Below are 20359 nucleotides of genomic sequence, written 5' to 3' on the forward strand. Positions count from 1 at the left end.
CCCCGGGCAGCATGCGAGGATCGGGGGCAGGTGATTAGGGGGAGATCATGGGCAGGAGGCGGACTGGCGCAGGAGGCACGCACGGGGGAAGCTGGGTTGGCACTTCCCCCTCCGTCCCACGTGGGGAGCGGAGGGTGCGGGGGGGCTGGATCGCGCGCTTGTTTTGGGCTTCCCCCACCGTCCCACGTGGGGAGCGGAGGGGGGAGGGTGTGGGGGCTGGATCGCGCGCGGCGCTTGTTTTGGGCTTCCCCCTCCGTCCCACGTGGGGAGCGGAGGGGGGGACCTGGGTTGCGCGCGGGGCTTGGTTTGGGCTTCCCCCTCCATCCCACGTGGGGAGCGGAGGGGGGGGGGGCTGGGTTGCGCGCGGGGCTTGGTTTGGGCTTCCCCCTCCGTCCCACGTGGGGATTGGGGGGGGGGAGGGATGCGGGGGATTCTGGGTTGCTGGGGGGAACAGGCAGCGCAAATGGCAGGACACTCTGCTTGCCCTGTGCACGAGCGCCGGGACCACAGGATTTGCCGCCATTTTTTTTAACTTTTTTTTTAACCCAATCAGGGAGGGGGATTATTTATTTATTTATTTAAAAAAAAAAAAAAAATTGGCACGAGCAGGGGGATTCATTGAGCTGCAGCACGGGTCGCCAGCTGCCTAAATCCACTCGCAACGGGCGACAGCTTATCATTATTTGTCGAGCACTGTATATATATATATATATAATCTGTTTTCCTTGCCTCCTTGTGTAGAAGGGTCATGCTTCGCACTACTCGTAGTTGTCGGAAGGGGGGCTCCTGGCGGCTGGTCCCTCCACAAACTGCACGTATCCTCTGGCATCCTTCCTGACATTTTTAGTGACCATGCAATAGTGTACTGTGTAAGGAAAATCAGATCACCCCAATCAAGCCCTAAAGTTCTCCTCACTAGAACATTCAGAAACTTTAACCCACAACAGTTTCTGGATGACCTTACAAACTGCCCTTGGCACAGAATCGATTTAATTCCTGACCCTGATTCTGCGCTCGACTATTTCCAATCCGAGTTCTTAAATCTCGGTGATACCCATGCTCCACTACGCAGACTAAGGGTACGAGGGGCCCACCTTCCATGGGTTACAACTGACCTTATAGCACTCTACCAGTTCAGGGATGCCTTGTGGAAAAGCCACAAAGTAACTGGCACTACCAAGGATGTCAATCACTACAGATGCCTGCGGAACATGTGCACAAGGCAAACGAGGCATGCAAAAGCACAATATTACTCTGACAATCTCAACCAGAACACATCAAACCCAGCTAACTTCTGGAAGGTTATCAACAACATATTCCAGCCTTCTAACCATCAACAGCCAAGTAACATCACTAAGGGCGATATTACTCTGACAAAAACCACCGACATTGCAAATGCATTCAATGATTACTTTGTGGGGTGTGCTACTAACTTATTAGCGAAACTTAGCCCAAACCACAAACCTGAATCTCATCCTGGGAGTACCCCTATAGCCCCACCCCCTCCCAACACTGCCCACAATTTTCAATTTGGCCCAGTATCCGAAGAGGAGATTACACAAGCGTTTCTCAAATTAAAACTAAGCAGCCAATGTGGACCTGACTTACTACAATATAGATTCCTAAGACTTGGTGCCCCAGCAATTGCCAAACGAATTGCTTCCATAGTCAACTCTATCCTGTCTGCAGGCTTATCCCTAAGACCTGGAAAACTGCCAGAGTTGTCCCAATCTTCAAAAGTGGGGACAAAAACACTGTCTCAAACTACAGGCCAATCTCCCTTCTCCCAATCCTATCCAAAGTCAGGGAAAAATGTGTCCATTCCCAATTAAGCGATTACTATAACAAGACAAATTCCCTAGCCAATTCCAATTTGGCTTTCACCCCAAACACTCTACCGTAACTATCCTGCTAAAAGTTTGCAATGAAATCCAGTGTGGAATGGAACGGGGTCAACTCACTGGTGCAGTATTCCTAGATTTTGCAAAGGCTTTTGATACTGTTCATCATGCTATCCTGCTTAAAAAACGCCAGAGCTCTGGAATAGGGAAGCATGCTTTAAACTGGTTTCAGTCCTACCTATCAGGTACATCCCAACATGTGTCCATCTCTGGCTCTAACTCTAACCCCCTGGATATCACCTGTGGCGTCCCGCAAGGCTCTGTTCTGGGGCCCTTACTCTTCTCAGTGTTCATAAATTATCTCCCTACAGTTGTCAGGAAGCCTCAATACACATGTATGCAGATGACGCAATCCTATATGCACACAGCCATAGCCTCTCACCTTCAACTCATACTTCAGTCTGACTTTTTGAGACTCGAAAACTGGATTTCCCAAAACAAACTGTTTTTAAACACTGACAAGACTGTAACAATGGTATTTGGGACCAAGACTAAATTTTTAAAGCTTCCAGCGACTGAGCTCCACATTAGAACCAACACTAACACCACCCTAACTCCTGTTACTAGTTTTAAATACCTGGGCATATGGCTTGACTCCCACTTAACATTCGGGATGCACATTGATACCCTGACAACCAAGACCTATGCCAAACTATTGGTACTTTACAGGAACAAATCCTCCCTAAGTCTCCTGGTCAGAAAACATATCGCACAGCAGATGCTAATGCCAATTATTGACTATGGAGACATAGTATATGGCTCGGCAACTCAATCCCACCTTAGCAAACTTGACACACTCTACAATTCAATTTGTCGTTTTGTTCTCCAATGCAACTATAACACACATCACTGCGAAATGCTCAAAGAACTAGATTGGTCATCACTCGAGTCTAGGCGCAAAGTTCACCTTTCCTGTCTTGCCTTCAAATTCTTTATGGGCAAGCTACCCAGCTATCTGAACAAGCTCCTCACCCCTATCACATGCAGCACCTATCACCTGAGATCAGACTCCAAAAGACTGTTCATGGTCCCAAGGCTCAACAAAGTATCTGGCCGCTCCTCCTTCTCTTACCGTGCACCCCAAAACTGGAACAACCTACCAGAGACTCTTACATCCACCACCAGTTTAAGTTCTTTCAAATCTAAGGCTTTCACACATTTTAATCTGGTCTGTAACTGTTTCATACGCCCATAATATATATTATCTTTAACTGTGCACGCAATGTCTTGTATATATACCCTGTTCATTTATGTAACTGTATTTGTAAACATGTATTTGTCATCATAACTCTGTGCCCAGGACATACTTGAAAACGAGAGGTAACTCTCAATGTATTACTTCCTGGTAAAATATTTTATAAATAAATCATATAAATAAGTATAACGACAAATTCTCCGGGAGAGGTCTGGTGCAACCTGCTGATCACAGGGCCGCGCAATACCGGCCGGACCATCTAATCCAGATCCGTTATATGCATGTAACAGTTCCCAGTCATTCCTTAGACCATGCGACAGTAGCAAGTGCCCCTATACACTTCCTGTATGACATTGGATGTACATATTACCAGAAGGGAGCTCCAACTCCTTCAACGAGTGCACTGTTGATCCAGTGCTTGGCCTGTATGTCCTCTCTCCACACAATGAGTAACAATCAACGTGTTTCACAGCTGAGCGCTGCTTCCTCAGGAGAATATTTTCCTAAACCGTATAACCTATATACTCTCCTTTTCTTTTGGGTGATGCTGCTCCTTCTGGATTTTGTGGAAAGCTCTTGATTACAGACAGACCAGTCTCTGGGTTGATACAAGGGGTGGAAAAGCACCCAGAATCCAAATATTTAGATTGCAAACAATTTACTGACGACAGACATAAATTGAGCCAGCTAGTAAACACAATAAAAAACACACAATATAAAAAGAACAAGATTGAACAATGTATCTGCTTGTAACCAGAAACAAAACAAATAGTGTGGAATAAAATACAGTTTGATTGAACCAAGGTTGGAGCAAGTGATAGCCTAAAACGCTGGAAATGCCACTATAGTTTGTGGTTTAGATGTTGGTAAAGGTCTAGAACAAGTAAATTGTATACAGTGTGGGTGATCAAACCACACAATCGGGTAGCGATCAATCTGATTTTAAAGACAAAGGATTAAAGTTGGTCTCCTTGCTAATCCTGCAGTTAATGAACTGGAGAAAAGTACTTGTGGACTCTCTTATCCAGAGTCTGGAGCTGCTGTTGTGGCGCCAAATTCAAAACGTATTAATGCAGTATGAAATCCCTTGTAGCAATTGCTGGTATGCTTCACTGCGTCTGCAGGTATCCAGGTCTCCAAATGGAGAAAGTGTCACTGCTCGCGATCTTGGTTCCCCTCCACAAATTGCCGGACAAGCTTGGGCAGGAGTAATAGCTTCAGTACAGCACCTGTGCTGCACCAAAGGAGGGGGGGTGGGGGTAGACACCCTGTTCCTACGAGGTATACAGACCCAGGCCAGGCACGTGAGGGAATTTCCAGCCATATCCATGGAGAGGCAGCGTGTTAGAACCAAGGCCAGCTGGGAGCCCCGGGACCCCACCCACTGCCCACCCCCTTCCCCAGTCAACCAACCGTCAAGTTCCGTCCACCCCATTTATTTTATTATTCATATATAATTAATTTGTTTAGATTTATTATTATTTTAGCCCTTTTTCTAAACTCTTCTCTCCTCCCCCACACCGCCATCCCACATTTCTGTGTGTTCATCCAGGATGGGGTGAGATGTAAGTGGGGCGAGAAGCTTACCATAAGGAATTCTTCAGCAAGAGACCTGTGAAACCTATTTTAATAACATTGCCAAACATACGTACTGATCCACAGCTTCGTAACCAAAGTTTTGCTTGCTTACTTAACCACTAATCTTTTAACTCCCCTAACCTGGGGACCTGCAACTGTTGGCTATTCCAAAGCCCAAGGGGCCTACCTCCCTGCTAAACATGGGCTCGTGCCAACCCTATGGGAGAACAAATGAGAGCTGAGCCTGTGAGGGCCCTCAGGACAGCCCACCCCCACCGCAGAACGACTGCAACGAGACCCAGGCCCCCATCTCGGCCCACACATCTCCGTAGGCCTCCATGGCCAGAGGCAAGCTTCTCCACAAAGTACCCAGCTTACTGTACAGTCTTAACAGCCTCCATGCCGGAACCGGCCACCATCTTGTAGGGCTTGCACCTTTTTAGAGCCGAATGCAATGATCTCCCGGATCCACCCCATGGCGTCTTGGAATAAAGGACCGAAGGAACGGGGGAAGGAAAAAGAGGGGGGCCCTCTGTACCGGACATGCCTCTTCACGTGGTCCAGTGTGGACTCTCTACCGGGTGTCATGGTCTCCTCCTATCTCCTGGTCCTCCCCCCCCCCCCCAATCTTCATGCAGTGGAACTCTTGCTACCGTCCGACCCAGCGTTGCATCCGCCTCGAATCTAGGGAGAACCCCAGACTCTTCAGATGATAATCCGCCTCATGGATGCTTTTGATTGAATGTTGATTCGCCCCCTGCATCACCATCAGCCGAAAAGGGAAGCCCCAACGGTATTGTATTCATGGGCGTCCGCAGAAATGTTTTCAGGGGGGGGCATAATTTTAACTAGAGAGAGAGTGGGTGTGTGGGTGACGGGGTGGGTGACTGACACTTGGGTGGGTGGGTGACTGACTGACTCGTGTGTGACTGACACTTGGGTGACTGACTGACACTTGGGTGGGTGACTGACTGACTGTGGGTTGGTGTCTGTATTCATTCACAGACAGACAGACACAAACAAACCCTCCCTCTCAGACTCTCTCAGACTCTCCCTCTCAGACTCCCCCCCCCTCAGACACTCTCTCCCCCTCAGACTCTCCCTCTCAGACTCACTCTCTGACTCCCCCCCCCTCAGACACTCTCTCCCCCCCAGACTCTCCCTCTCAGACTCTCCCTCTCAGACTCTCTCAGACTCCCCCCCCTCAGACACTCTCTAACTCTCAGACTCTCCCTCTCAGACTCTCCCTCTCAGACTCTCTCAGACTCTCCCTCTCAGACTCTCTCAGACTCTCTCAGACTCTCTCAGACTCTCTCAGACTCTCCCTCTCAGACTCTCTCAGACTCTCCCTCTCAGACTTCCCCCCCCCTCAGACACTCTCTCCCCCTCAGACTCTCTCAGCCTCTCTCCCCCTCAGACTCTGACACACACACACACACACACACACACACACACACACACACACACACACACACACACACACACACACACACACACACACACACACACACACCTTGTCTGGTGCCACTCTAATGCAGATAGTCCCAAGGTGTAGCCCCATCTCTTTCTTACCCCCTCTCTTCTTCATTCACTCTCCCCCCTCACCCCTCTCTTCCTCACTTCGTCTATTACACCCCCTGTCTCCTCACTCTCCCCCCTCCATCAATTATCCCCCTCTGACTCAAACCCACTCCCTGAATCCGCCCTCCTCACATTCATTCCCTCCCCCCCTGATCTCTCTCACACACACACACACACTCTCACTCACACACACACACACTCACACACACTCTCTCACACACACTCAGACACAAACTCAGACACTCGCAACAAGGGGAAATCGGAGCAAGGGGGGGAAACGGAACGGGGGGTCGGAGCAGGGGGGGAATCAGAACGGGGGGGGACCGGAGCAGGGGGGGAATCGGAATGGGGGGGGGGACCTGAGCGGGGGGGAATCGGAACGGGGGGGGGGGGACCTGAGCAGGGGGGAATCGGAATGGGGGACCGGAGCAGGGGGGGAATCGGAACAGGAAGGGGGGACCAGAGCAGGGGGGGGGGGGAATCAGAACGGGGGGGACCAGAGCAGGGGGAAGATTTTGGAACGGGGGGGATCGGAGCAGGGGGGGGGGGGAAATCAGAGCAGGAGGACAAGGGGGAAGCGAGAGTGGCATGGAGCAGTAGTCACCTGACTTGCTCCATGCAGGAAAGGGCGGGCCTCGCTATGCAAGCTCAGATAGAGCTTGCGAGGGCCAAAAAAATAATAATCCTGGCAGCGTGCCAACACGCGCCAGCCTATCAGCAGACAAGGGAGGTTTTTATTATTTTTTTGCAGAGACGTGCCCGCTAAATCCTGTCGCGGCAGTGCCCTCTGTCCCCCGCTGTTGGCGGCCCTGGATCCAAGGGCCCCGCCTTGCCCCCTCCTGCGGACGCCCATGATTGTATTCCCTTTTTGTTGTAGAAGGATTGTAATGGGTTTTAATTTTCCGCTTCAAAATGGTGAATCTTGCTAGGTCGTTGAAAATTTGTTCGCTTGATCAGTCAAACGCAATCTCTTAAACACCTCTGGTTCTGCAGTCCCGCAGTATTTGCTCTTTAGTGGAGAAGTGCAGTTTGAGCACGATGTCTGTGGGTGTAATTTGGGCCTAAAACCAAGTCTATTGTTGGCCTGTCCCCTTGTTCCGTCGTAACAATGGAGGTGCAGAGGCGGGTGATGTAAGCAGTTGTCGTCAAGGCCCACTGTTTCGGGGGCATCCCTGATATTCTGGCACCTCTCCCAAGGCTCCAGCTCCTCGATGTAGTCTTTCAGGTTGAAAACCTCCTCCGAGAGCCTTAATATCTCCCCATCAATATGGTGTTGTCACCACGTGATCTCCATCTTGTGTTCCAGGGATTTGGTTAATTCACCGTGCAAGGCCATTTCTTGTTTAATTTCTGAGACTGTTTGATGTAATTCATAGTTATATGCAGGCAGAAATCTTTTAAGTCTTTTTTGGGGATTTGTGTGTCAGGCTGCGAGGCCAAAGAGGCCCCAGGCCTCTGAAAAGAAGCCACTACCATGTGGGTCAGTTTTCTTTGGGTCCTTTATTGGTTTTGGAGGCATGCATGAACAGTGCATGCATGGTGAAAGTTCCAAGCTCTAAACCATGCTTCTGTGGGCTTTCAGGGACAGAGCTCGCCACTACACGTCCATCCACCTCAAAATACGTGCATGCGCCCCCTTTCTCCTCTTTTAAAAAAAAAAAAGCACTTTTTGTGGAGGGAGGCTGCTCTTCATGCATTTAGGAGGGGTTTCTGCTTTCAGGTTGTCACCATTCTTTTACTTAACATATTTATTTTTCCCTTTCCAATTCTGTTTTAATATTTAAAACCTCATGCTCCATTGGGGAGATAGACGCTTTTAAAATATTAAGCGTCCAGAAGGTTACAATTGAGCTCTTCCCAGAGCCCAAGTGCAGTGTAAAAATGACCATGGTAATCTGAGAAGATTAAGTAAATTACAGTTTCTAACACACACAAAAAACATGAAAGAACATAAACAGGAACAAAAATTGATCGAGTGGACTACCGCTTGCTATGAAAAAGAGTTGGGGTACTCACCAGAATTGAAGGTTAAAGTCTGATGGCCGGGTCACGCTGACGTCTGTAGAGGGAGAAAGGGGGTGGCCCGGTATTAAGGGGGTTGCACCCCATATGGCCATCCCCTAACCTCACCAGAGAGGCAAGGGGTTAACTGGACTGCGGTCCAGGGATGAGGTTTGCACCTTGTTGTACCTTGAAAATGTATGTTCCCCTGTTCCCATGTTTCATTATAAGCATGTGTAATAATTTCATTATTTAATTTTTTAAAGTGCATTTCTGTATCTCCAGTTCTGGAGGTCACAGAGAGTTCATATTTGGCCAATATGTGGAGTCACTGTAGGCATTAAAAACTGGCAAAGGTCGACCCACTGAGCCCACCAGAATGGAACTTATTAGTATGTGTAGATATTAAAGTGTATATGTATTTTATTTTGGATCTGTTCTGAAAATGCAGACGCCATTTGCTAGGCTAATAGGTCATGAAGGGCAGACGGCTGAGTAGCCTAAGCACGGCAATCAAAAAGTTAACTGCCTTGATTGTTACCCAATGTCTAGGGATTAAGTATTAATCAATCAACAAATTCTGCCAGTCTGATTGTTGCCTGAGGGCATGGGTTAGTCTGTTGGTCTGTTAGTCTCCATGTTAGGGAGTGGATACAGATAATTGTTCACCAATAGGCTGTATTCAATGTTAAGAATAGGGTTGCACAGGTATATAAACTGTGTCAACCCTACAGTTTTTAGTTGTGCTGGAGTTGTGCTTCTGATTCCATCTTGAATGTCACTGGACTGCTGGAGAATTGCTAGTGGATACTTCTCCATCCCCAACCCCTAAGTAAGTGTTATCTTCTTGCCTGTTAATTGTACTATATTGCTGTGTTCACCTTATTTAAGGAATAAATTATATTTTATTATATCTAAGCCTCGTTCAGTTCAACCCAGATATTTGGTGTTCATTATATCTTGTCATAAGCTACCGTGACAACGTCATCATGGGGGAGTGTTCAGTCTGGGGAGAGGTGTGGCTGTGGCTGCAGTCCTCCAAGACAGCTCTATGCTGTATTGCCAGGGATTTAGACGTCTGACGTCACCAGGGGGCGCCACACTGTCGCTCTGACATCATCAAGTGGGCGTCAACGTCCTGGTTATGTGGCAGAACGGGGAGGGGTGAGTATCAGGAGGGTGGTATATATTTTGACTGTTTTCTTGTTTGGTAGCCTTCACCTTGAGAAAGGCAGTATTAGACTGCCGAAACGTTGGACTTTATGGCATATTAAACTTCCTTTTGAGTAAGACAGTGTGCCTGCTTCTTCTTCTTTGTCTAAACGTATAGAAACATATGCACCAAGGGGAATAATGCATCAATAAAGAGAAGAAAAGAAGCATTTACTTTTTGTGGCTTTTCATTTCCTTACACTAGCCATCACATGAGACAGAAGGTCCAACCTACCAGCACACATAGGGTCAGCCGACCTGTTAAATTTAATATGCAACGCTCATTTTTTGTCTCCCTTCTCATAGGGCTGGAGTACATATACGAATACCATACAAATAATAGTGGTCATTGTATATACGTATGCAAAATGTGCAACTGTCAGTCAAGCCTGAATAATATGTTCATGCACGTTGCTGGCATCAAACACCGAATTGCTTACTTGGTAAGTTTGGCCATTCTGACATCTCTTTGAAGTGTGTGTGTGTGTGTGTGTGTGTGTGTGTGTGTGTGTGTGTGTGTGTGTGTGTGTGTGTGTGTGTGTGTGTGTGTGTGTGTGTGTGTGTGTGTGTGTGTGTATTTCCCAGAATCCCTTGCTGCAGTGGAAGCACTGTGTGCTGGATGATAATGGTGAAAGGCAGGATTGCAGACCTGTCTAAGGCATGCACATGAGCACACAGTAATATTTCCATTTGCTATATGCTTTACTGTGGAGGGTTTTTGTCACTTTTTTTACCCACCATAACTTAACTAATATATATCTCTCAGGGATGCGCAAAGTTTTTAACTTGCGCCTCCCCCCAACCCCCTGCCTCTTACCTCCTGAATCGCACCCCGTCTCCTCCTCGGCTCCGGCGTCAAATGACATCACGGGGTCATGTGACGTCACATTACAATGGCGACGTCACGTGACATAAAGTGACATGCCCAAGGTTACAAAGAGCTGACACTGGGATTTTAACTGGGTTCAACAGGCAGTAACATTACCATTACCTATATGTAGCCAACAGCTTTCCCTGGGCCCAGGACTTGAATTTTCCCTGCGGTCCCCCTCCCAACATTTTGGCGGCCCTGCTCCTCTTTTACACCTCCTCTCTCTCATCCCTTTCTCCTTGTGTATTTCTCTCTCCTCTCTCACTCCCTCACCTCTCCCCTCTCACCTTTTCCTCACTCCCCCTCTATTACACCCTCTCTCCTGTCACACTCTTCCCCCCTCCGCTATCACTCAATGACTCCCCGCTCCCTCAATGCGCCACTTTTCACACTCATTCCCCCCTCCCTGTCTGGCCACACACAATTCTCGCCTCTACACTCACACACACAATTTCACCCCAAAATAAAATAACCCGACCACACTATTTCCCTCCCACAATTATGCACATCTCCACCACAATACCCTCCACAATATATACAATACAATAACATCCCCCCCCCCCCACACACACACACTACAATAGACATTATTACATAGGGGGGGGGGGGGAGATTTGTAGATGTTTTTGTTTGTTTAAAATAGTACTGTATATTGCATTTTAAGGTTTTTGTCAATAATGCTTTTAAAATTAAATGTTACTTGTGTACATTTTTATGGGCATAAATTGGCACTGAATTTTTCTTCTGGTACCATATGCAACCACATTCAATGCTTTTGTTAATACATTCATCCAAAACAAATTGTCTTGCTTTTTTCTTTTTTCAGAGTACACATCATCCTGAAATGGGTATCCATAGCAACTATCAAATAAAAACCACATCTAAGTGCCAAAGGTTAAGGGACACCTGTTTTCATGTTGAAAGGATGCATGGAAGAAAGCGCGTAAACGTAATATTTTTTTATTTATACATTTTGAAACGTTAATCTGGTCTATTTTTTTGTTTGTTCATGTTGCAGTCCAAATAATTCTGGGTTTTTTTTTCTCTTCATTTTGGATTTGTTTTTCTTGCCAGCAAATTCCTCTCCTCAAATAATATGAATGAGAAGTGTGTGAAAAATGCTAATGTTATGGTTTCTGGCAATCATTACAAATATTATTGGAATGTTTAGTTTTAATATTACCTGCTACTTTTTTGTGTTAACGTAATCTTGAAATACTGTACATATTTTAAAGCTACAGATGTGTGGTGACTCTAACCTTTGTTTTCTTATATTGTAGCGCTGTAGAGAGATCTGCTTGCACATTTTAGATGTGTGGCAATAGAATAACAAAGCACTTATTTCTTTCATATGTGGCTGGGTCCCCCTTGTCCCCTTTCCTCCTGTGAGGCTGCGGCTGGCAGTGGAGGCTTAGGAGAGTGGCCGGACAGTGTAGGAGCTTGCAGGTAGCCCAGAGAGGCGACCAGGTCGCCAGAGGTCTGCGGCGGCGCTCTTTGCTGGGCGCCGCCATATTGGTTATGTGCATGCATGCGCATAGACTAATTGCGCATGCGCAAAGAGCAGTGGCGGCGGCCAATAGGGAAGCTCCGCGTAGGGACTACAGGTCCCATGAGCCCCTGGGAGAGGTGCGCATGCGCAGTATACTCACTGTTGAGGCGGCCATTACGGATAGGCTCTGTAGCGACAGCTAGTCAGGTGCCGGCACAGAGCCAATAGGGATGCAGCAATCCCCTGCTCCTAGAAAGGATTTGGCGTGCTGCGTGCCACGCTAGTCAGAGCTAGGACACGGAAGGGTGAGGATGTGTGTGTGCGGGGTGTCAGTAGGCCCCTGCACTAGGCCAGAGAACCCCCGATAGGCCCCAGCTAGACCCCGACTCCCCTGTAAGATTGTGGTTGCTACAGGGACAGACCCCTTAGATGGGGACATTGCCCAATTAGCATCTTTAGTGTCAGGGACACAGCACGACGCCGCGCAGCAGTTGCAGCCTGTGGTCTGGGACCAGACCACAACCGCATATAGAGACTAACAAGGTGAGACCCTCCAGCTGGATACCACCCTATGTGGAGGCGGACACTGATGGCGCTGGATCAGACGGTTCTATCATCAGTTGGTGGTACCGTGTGTTGGAGCAACCGGCAGGTATCACATCATCTACAAGTGCACCAACTATAACACTTATTGTGGGCAGCGCTGTCACACACTTCCGGGTGGGTTGGCTACTGTGGACACCAGGTTGGGTAGCTGCCCAGGGCACCTCATGTTGGGGAAACTCTCACCGGGGTGCGGACTAAGTGGTTGGACAGTGGGATACAGTGTGTGGGTAAGGCCGTGCGAGGTCTGAGTTATATGTATTATTGTGTTACCAATTGCATGTCGGTAAACCTGTTATTATATAAGCTGTGTGTACTTATTGCATTGGGTCCTGTGAAGGGGTTATCCGGCGCTGTCAGGATCCCTCACAGGTGGAGGCGCATTCACCGGACAATCCAGGTACACCCCAGGCTCCCAGCAGCGGAGGTTCAGGCCTACTGTGAGCCGCAGGTAAAGTTCCACATACACTCTGTAGCTGCCACATCTCCCATAGGGTAGGGGAGACGGCGCTACATTTGGAGGCGCTGCTAAGATTCGGACCTCGGGTGCCCGACTCAGCAGTCAAATTAAAGAAATAAAATTCCCCATCATGTTTTTGCCCTCAAGACAGGAGGTCCAAGCCTGGGCCTTGAAAGTCCAAGAACCACCCTTCCACATGGTGGCCGTAAGTAATCTCCCTGCCCTCACACTCCAGTGGGAGGTCCGGGACCACCTAAGTCGACTCCCCAGTCTAGCCAAAGCCTGGATTAAAGACCGAGAATATGCCTCCACATGCTATTGGAGTACCATACTTCTTACTGCGGGCCAAGAAATATGTCTGGCAGATGCCCCTCAGGCGCTACATCTACCAGAGGCCCTGCCCAAGGGTTACCCACTCATATATCCTGAGTTACCAGCGCCATGGGTGACGTCCACCCCGGGACTCTCCTCAGAGGTCCTCTCTCAAGCCAAAGCACCCGCTCTCCCCAACATCTCTGGGGAATGGAGGGCCACAGCCCCGTGCTCAAGTACTTCCATCCTGGCAGACTTACCCATGCCCAGGGTAACATTCACCCTAAGTGCTCTGCTAAAGGCATCGCGCCCAGCCGCCACTCCGCCACCTAGCCCCAAACGGTATGAAAGCAGTCCTATGCAGGCTCCTAGCCAAGGGCCAGCATACTACAGTCTGTCAACTGGCGGCTCTGAGTTGGGAGTGACCCTACCACAACTAGTGAGAGCCTTAACGATGTCATCTGAATCCCAGAACTATAGGAATCTCAAAGCCTTCTCCTGGATGACCCCCAAAACCCATCGGCGAAGAAGGGCTCAATTTCTGGCGGGAACACTCTCTCAAGGTACTGGACGAATGGTCTTGCCCCAATGCGGTAAAGCTGCAACGTATAATGAAGAGCCTCCAACCTCCAGCCTCTATCATGGTGAGCATGCACCGCGATCAGAACGCCGACATCTCGGCACAGAGGATCGTGGACCTGCTGATGCGCATCTACGGAATAGAAGAAGACTGACAGTAGGGGGGTAACCAGACTCCAAACAAAGGTTTAAGCCTGTTTGTTACCCTTGATCTGTGTGTTGGGTTTATAGAGTGTCAGCTCTTGAGCCCAGGGTTTGTACATGCATAACCTGTAATGTGCAGTAATAAAGTATTTTATGTGTTTTTACCTTTCCAGGAGTGCCAGCAAGCAGAGGTGGTGGTATGAGTTACAAGGGGCGTTTTGCGGAGAAAGTGTGGTCAGAATGTGTCTAGTCAGGGCCCAGAGTTGCTGCTTCTGTTGGGACTACTATCCCCAGCAGCCCCAGGGGCTGCTAGCCAGGTGCCGGCACAGAGACCATAGGGCTGCAGCAATCCCCTGCTCCTAGAAAGGATACATATGGCGTGCTGCGAGCCTCGCCAGTCAGAGCTGGGACACGTGAGGGTGTGTGTGCGGGGTGTCAGTAGACCCCTGCACTAGGCCATAGACCCTTCGATAGGCCCCAGCTAGACCCCGACTCCCCTGTAAGATTGCAGCTGCTACAGGGACAGGCCCCTTAGATAGGGACACTGCCCAATTCGCGTCTTTAGTGTCAGAGACACAGCAGGACGCCACGCAGCAGTTGTGGCCTGAAGTCTGGGACCAGACCACTTCCGCATATACAGACTATATCAAGGTGGGACCCTCCAGCTGGATACCACCCCACGGGGAGATGGACGCTATCGCTGACGGCGACGGCGCTGGATCAGACCGTTCTATCATCAGCTGGTGGTACCGGATGTTGGAGGACCCGGCAGGTATTGCACCATCTACAAGTGCACCAACTATAACACTTATTGTGGGCAGCGCTGTCACACACTTCCGGGTGGGTTGGCTTCTGTGGACACTAGGTTGGGTAGGTGCCCAGGGCACCTAAGTACGTTGGGGACTCTCTCATCGGGGTGCGGACTAAGTGGTTGGACAATGGGATATAGTGTGTGGGTAAGGCTGTGCGAGGTCTGAGTTATATGTATTATTGTGTTACCATTTGCATGTCAGTAAACCTGTTATTATATACGCTGTGTGTACTTATTGCATTGGGTCCTGTGAAGGGGTTACTCAGCGCTCTCAGGATCCCTCATAGGTGGAGGCGCATTCACCGGACAATCCAGATACACCCCAGGCTCCCAGCAGCGGAGGTTGAGGCCTCAGGTAAAGCACCACATACACTCAGTAATAGTCACATCTCCCATTGGGTGGGGGAAACAGCACTACACATAGAAAATTATAAAAAATAAAATAAAACATGTTTGAAGGCAACATTTATAATTAAATAAAGTTCTAAATATTTCTTTGTTTTTTTTTTTTGTTTTTTCCAGATTATTTATTGAAGAATTGTACCATGAAGAGCAATTTTTATTTTGTTTTGGGAATTTCTGTTTTAAGATATTTAATTTAGCCTAGGCATGCTGTACTGGTACATGCATATGTTAAGTTAAACTTGTGTCTGTACTTTCTTTGTATCGATCTTTATTACTTCTTTTACATTTGTATTTAGGTGATAAGGGGAGCTTCTCATCCAAAATCCTTTGCTGATGGTACGTTGTACTGCATGCATGTAACGCTGTCCCCTCTTCTTAGATTGTTTAGTTGGGAACATAAGATTTGCCGGTAGATAGGAAAATGGGCGGAGTGGATGAGCCAAATAGTATGTGCTGTAAAACCTCAGACCCTATCTGATCATTGGCTTTATTTCATATTTCGATTAACCTTGTGTCTATCACAAACATCTTGCATTCCTTACTGTATTAGTCTCTACCACCTGTTTGGAGACTATTCCACTAATCCACCACCTTATTTGTAAAGAAGTTCTTCCTCACATGTCCCCTGAACATCCCACCTTTCAGCTTCAGCACATGACCTCTTATTCTAGCATCTCTTTCTCTAAAGTATGCTGCCCTCCTGTACCATGTTGGTATGAGTGTTTTAGTCCTATACCTCCCCCTATGTCTTCCAAGCTGAAAGGCACTGAACAAAGTAATGTGTTTAGTTATCCTTGCAATACCCAGGACTTGCACCCCGTCCTCCTATCAGCTACGGACCGAATAGCAAGCTGCAGAAGATGGATTTCACCACAGATTACTTTGTTGACATCGATGGCAAACCTTCAGTCCCACGACGTGACATAACCTTTCGAGGTGACTCCTACTCAACCAAACTTTGTTTTTTTTTTGTTTTTTTAATATACAATTGTGTGAAAAAGAAAGTACACCCTCTTTGAATTCTATGGTTTTACATATCAGGACATAATAAACAATCATCTGTTCCTTAGAAGGTCTTAAAATTAGGTAAATACAACCTCAGATGAACAACACATGATATATTACACCGTGTCATGATTTATTTAACAAAAATAAAGCCAAAATGGAGAAGCTATGTGTGAAAAACTAAGTACATCCTTACTGCTTCCGTAGGAAAGAAGATGCTAAGTAGCAGACAGGTGCTGCTAATCAAATGCCCTTGATTAATTGATCATCAGCAAGTGTGACCACCTCTATAAAAGTCGAAGTTTTAGCAGTTTGCTGGTCTGGAGCATTCAGCTGTGTGTTAACACAATGCCAAGGAGGAAAGACATCAGTAATGATCTTAGAGAAGCAATTGTTGCTGCCCATCAATCTGGGAGGGGTTATAAGGCCATTTCCAAACAATTTAAAGTCCATCATTCTACAGTGAGAAAGATTATTCAAAAGTGGAAAACATTCAAGACAGTTGCCAATCTTCCCAGGAGTGGACGTCCCAGCAAATTCACCTCAAGGTCAGACCATGCAATGCTCAGAGAAATTGCAAAAAACCCAAGAGTTACATCTCAGACTCTACATGCCTCAATTAGCATGTTAAATGTTAAAGTTCATGACAGTACAATTAGAAAAAGACTGAACAAGTATGGTTTGTTTGGAAGGGTTGCCAGGAGAAAGCCTCTTCTCTCTAAAAAGAACATGGCAGCACGGCTTAGGCTTGCAAAGTTGCATCTGAACAAACCACAAGACTTCTGGAACAATGTCCTTTGGACAGACGAGACCAAAGTGGAGATGTTTGACCATAATGCACAGCCCCACGTTTGGCGAAAACCAAACACAGTATATCAGCACAAACACCTCATACCAACTGTCAAGCACGGTGGTGGAGGGGTGATGATTTGGGCTTGTTTTGCAGCCACAGGACCTGGGAAGCTTGCAGTCGTTGAGTCGATATACATGGAGTATCAAAGAAGATACAGAAGATTCCTCCCAAATTGCACTCTAAGTGTTCAACAAATATTTTCAGAACAGACCTGGTCCTGGCAATGCTAATGTGCTAATGTGGTCATGAATTGACCGTTGGATCAGCCATCTCACTTTGAACAAAACAATAACATTTTATTACATCAAAAAATATATTGTGACTCTCTGAATTTATTTATAGTGTGAATTGTTTAACGGTGAAACTATGCATATAGTTCAATCATAGTATAGCATATATATGAGAATCCCTACAGTATAAAGACAAAACTGGTCACAGCAGTCCAAGCATTTAACGCTAATGGTTTAATACATTCTGCCACCATATATCTGATTGCTCTTTAGACCAGTATGTGTATAGCAAAGTGGTTTGTTTGTAGTAAACCCAAGTATAAGATGGTATATGGGATGACTGCAATAGTAATATGCGGTCTCGGCGGACACTTGTAACTGTGAGTCAGGTGTACTGTAGCATATAATGGGTATACACTCTGTATATTAAGTGGCAGCGGACCCAAACTAGGCTGTCATTTTGTCTGTATACTGTTGGGATACTCATATATAAGCTATACTATGATTGAACTGTATGCATAGTTTCTCCGTGACCATACATATTTACTTAGGATATATTGCAGGCATTTATGACTGTTATCCTTTTATTACGACACTATTCTGGGCCACTTTGCCGTGCATAAACTTGTTTATTTGCACAAATATAGAACCAGAGTAAATACACAGATGTAATATACATCAGTTCATTTCACTAATTGTGACATAGATAAATGGGTGTATACATAGTAATCCCTCAAAGAGCATATAAAATCATACTGATACGGTCCTGAGACCAAATATACACCAATAACCATTATCTGCATCTGTATGACGCACTATCATTATTGAGTAGTCAGATGATACCATATATCTTATTGTTCATTAGATCAGTGTAACAGTATCATGATGTGGCGAACATAGGCTTATGACAATAATAACGCACATATTGAACGATATACTTGATCAAATAATCCAACTTGTACCCATATACTACCTATCTGGTAACTATACCTTTCCTATCTGAGAAGTCCAAGTGGACATAATAATATACAGACACACATATTAATGTGTTTACATGTCTGTACATACAATTTTGAGTCTCCAGTCCACTTCAACCCTCCTATGAAGGATTTTAAACAATTCACACTGTAAATAAATTCACTGAGTCACAATATATTTTTTGATGTAATAACATTTTATTGTTTTGTTTTAAGTGAGATGGCTGATCCAACGGTCAGTTCATGACCACATTAGCACATTAGCATTGCCAGGACCAGGTCTGTTCAGAAAATATTTGTTGAACACTTAGGCCTCGTTCAGGGTGCTGGCTTCGGAGGGAGGGCGTGCTTACATGCGAGCTGCCGTGGGACACAATGTATTCAAATTGAATATCAGTTGTCGGGGTAGCAGCTGCCATGTCTCCGAAGTACGGAGTTGACGCTGGCTACAGTTTCAATAAACAACCCAAGTCGTTTTGTGAAGCTGCAGCAGCGTCACTGGGACTTTGGCAGCCAATGAAATCATTCTTGAGAATGATTTCAATACTGCAACTTCGATCCCTAACCTTAGGTCTGTAGCCCCGCCCCCTCCTCACCTCAACTCCTGAAAAAGTCTGCTGGGGAGGATGAACACACATCGCCCAGCAGACTGCCGCCCGCCCTCCAACTCCTGCCTCTGGCACCCTGAACGAGGCCTTAGAGTGCAATTTGGGAGGAATCTTCTGGATCTTCTTTGATACTCCATGTATGTTTACTATTTATCCTCATGCACAAAGTTTTGTTACCTTAAGATACAAACAAAAGAATGAGCAGTTAAACCAATTATCTATTAATTACAGTCATTGAGTCGACCATGAATTCATCTGTATACCAAAGTATTCTAGAGTCAAATGTGAGGCCATCTGTCCGACAGCTAAAGCTTGATTGAAATTGGCTCATGCAACAAGACAATGCTCCCAAGCACACCAGCAAATCTACAACAGAATGGCTGAAAAAGAAGAATCAAGGTGTTGCAATGGCCCAGTCAAAATCCAGACCTCAACCCGATGGCAATGCTGTGGCTGGACCTTAAGAGAGCTGTGCATAAACAAATGCCCACAAACCTCAATGAACTGAAGCAATGCTGTAAAGAAGTGTGGGCCAAAATTCCTCCACAACGATCTGAGAGACTGATAAAGTCATACAGAAAACGATTACTTCAAGCTATTGCTGCTAAATGTGGTTCTACAAGCTATTGAATCATTTGTTTTTCACACATGGCTTCTCCATTTTGGCTTTATTTTTGTTAAATAAATCATGACACAGTGTAATATATCATGTGTTGTTGTTCATCTGAGGTTGTATTTACCTAATTTTAAGACGTGCTAAGGAACAGATTGTTATTATGTCCTTATATGTAAAACCATAGAATTCAAAGAGGGTGCACTTTCTTTTTCACACAACTGTATGTATTGAATTACTAATACAAATAGTTTACGTTATGATCTATTTTGTATACCGTACATGGTACAAAGTGTTTCCCTCTTTTCCCTGGAATGGGTTTGAAGATGGACCATTCCCTGAGTGAAGTTAAAAAGTACTATTCCATGTTTTTTGCACTGCACATTTTGTACAGGGAACGGCTTGTGGCTTTTCATATTACCAATGTTCCTGTCCTAAACTAAAAAATGACAATAAATAAAGATAAACCGGCGCCAAAAAAAAGGAAAATCTGACCAAATATAGTCCAATTCAAAGGGTTGGGATGAGTTCCATGGAAGTGTCCTCAATGCAATCTCAGACAAACAAACATACAGTATAAGACCACAACATAAAAGAAAAGAAAAAAGATCATAGCGCAACTAAATACAAACAACAAATCACTGATATAGTATTGTATATGTATTTTGTTTGTATTTAGTTGCGCTATGATCTTTTTTCTTTTTTCTTCTCTTTTATGTTTCAACATGTCATTTTAGATTTGATACAATATGCTTTAAAAATCGTAAATGTGACTCATTTTCAAAATAAATACCTTTTATTTAAAAAGAAAGTGGGGCTGTAGATGTGTAAATAAAAATGTAGTAGTTGTTTGTCAATAACAAATCGCGATACCTAACTCTTAGTACTTCAACTTTTGGTTAACATGTTGGGTTATTCATTAAAGTGCAGA

At 46.1% G+C, this 20359-nt stretch overlaps 1 protein-coding gene across 7 annotated transcripts in view; it reads left to right on the forward strand.

Moving 5' to 3' along the window:
- LOC142487224 (uncharacterized) overlaps positions 1-20359 on the forward strand; it is an 82651-nt gene that overhangs the window by 29768 nt on the left and 32524 nt on the right. For all 7 annotated transcript variants that reach the window (XM_075586107.1, XM_075586109.1, XM_075586108.1 and 4 more), the window contains 4 exons: positions 9775-9911; positions 11166-11288; positions 15439-15478; positions 15950-16078. In XM_075586107.1, coding sequence (XP_075442222.1) covers positions 9775-9911; positions 11166-11288; positions 15439-15478; positions 15950-16078 — 429 coding nt within the window. The remainder of the gene's footprint in view (positions 1-9774; positions 9912-11165; positions 11289-15438; positions 15479-15949; positions 16079-20359) is intronic.

Source organism: Ascaphus truei, chromosome 2, assembly GCF_040206685.1.
Source record: "Ascaphus truei isolate aAscTru1 chromosome 2, aAscTru1.hap1, whole genome shotgun sequence".
Taxonomy (NCBI): domain Eukaryota; kingdom Metazoa; phylum Chordata; class Amphibia; order Anura; family Ascaphidae; genus Ascaphus; species Ascaphus truei.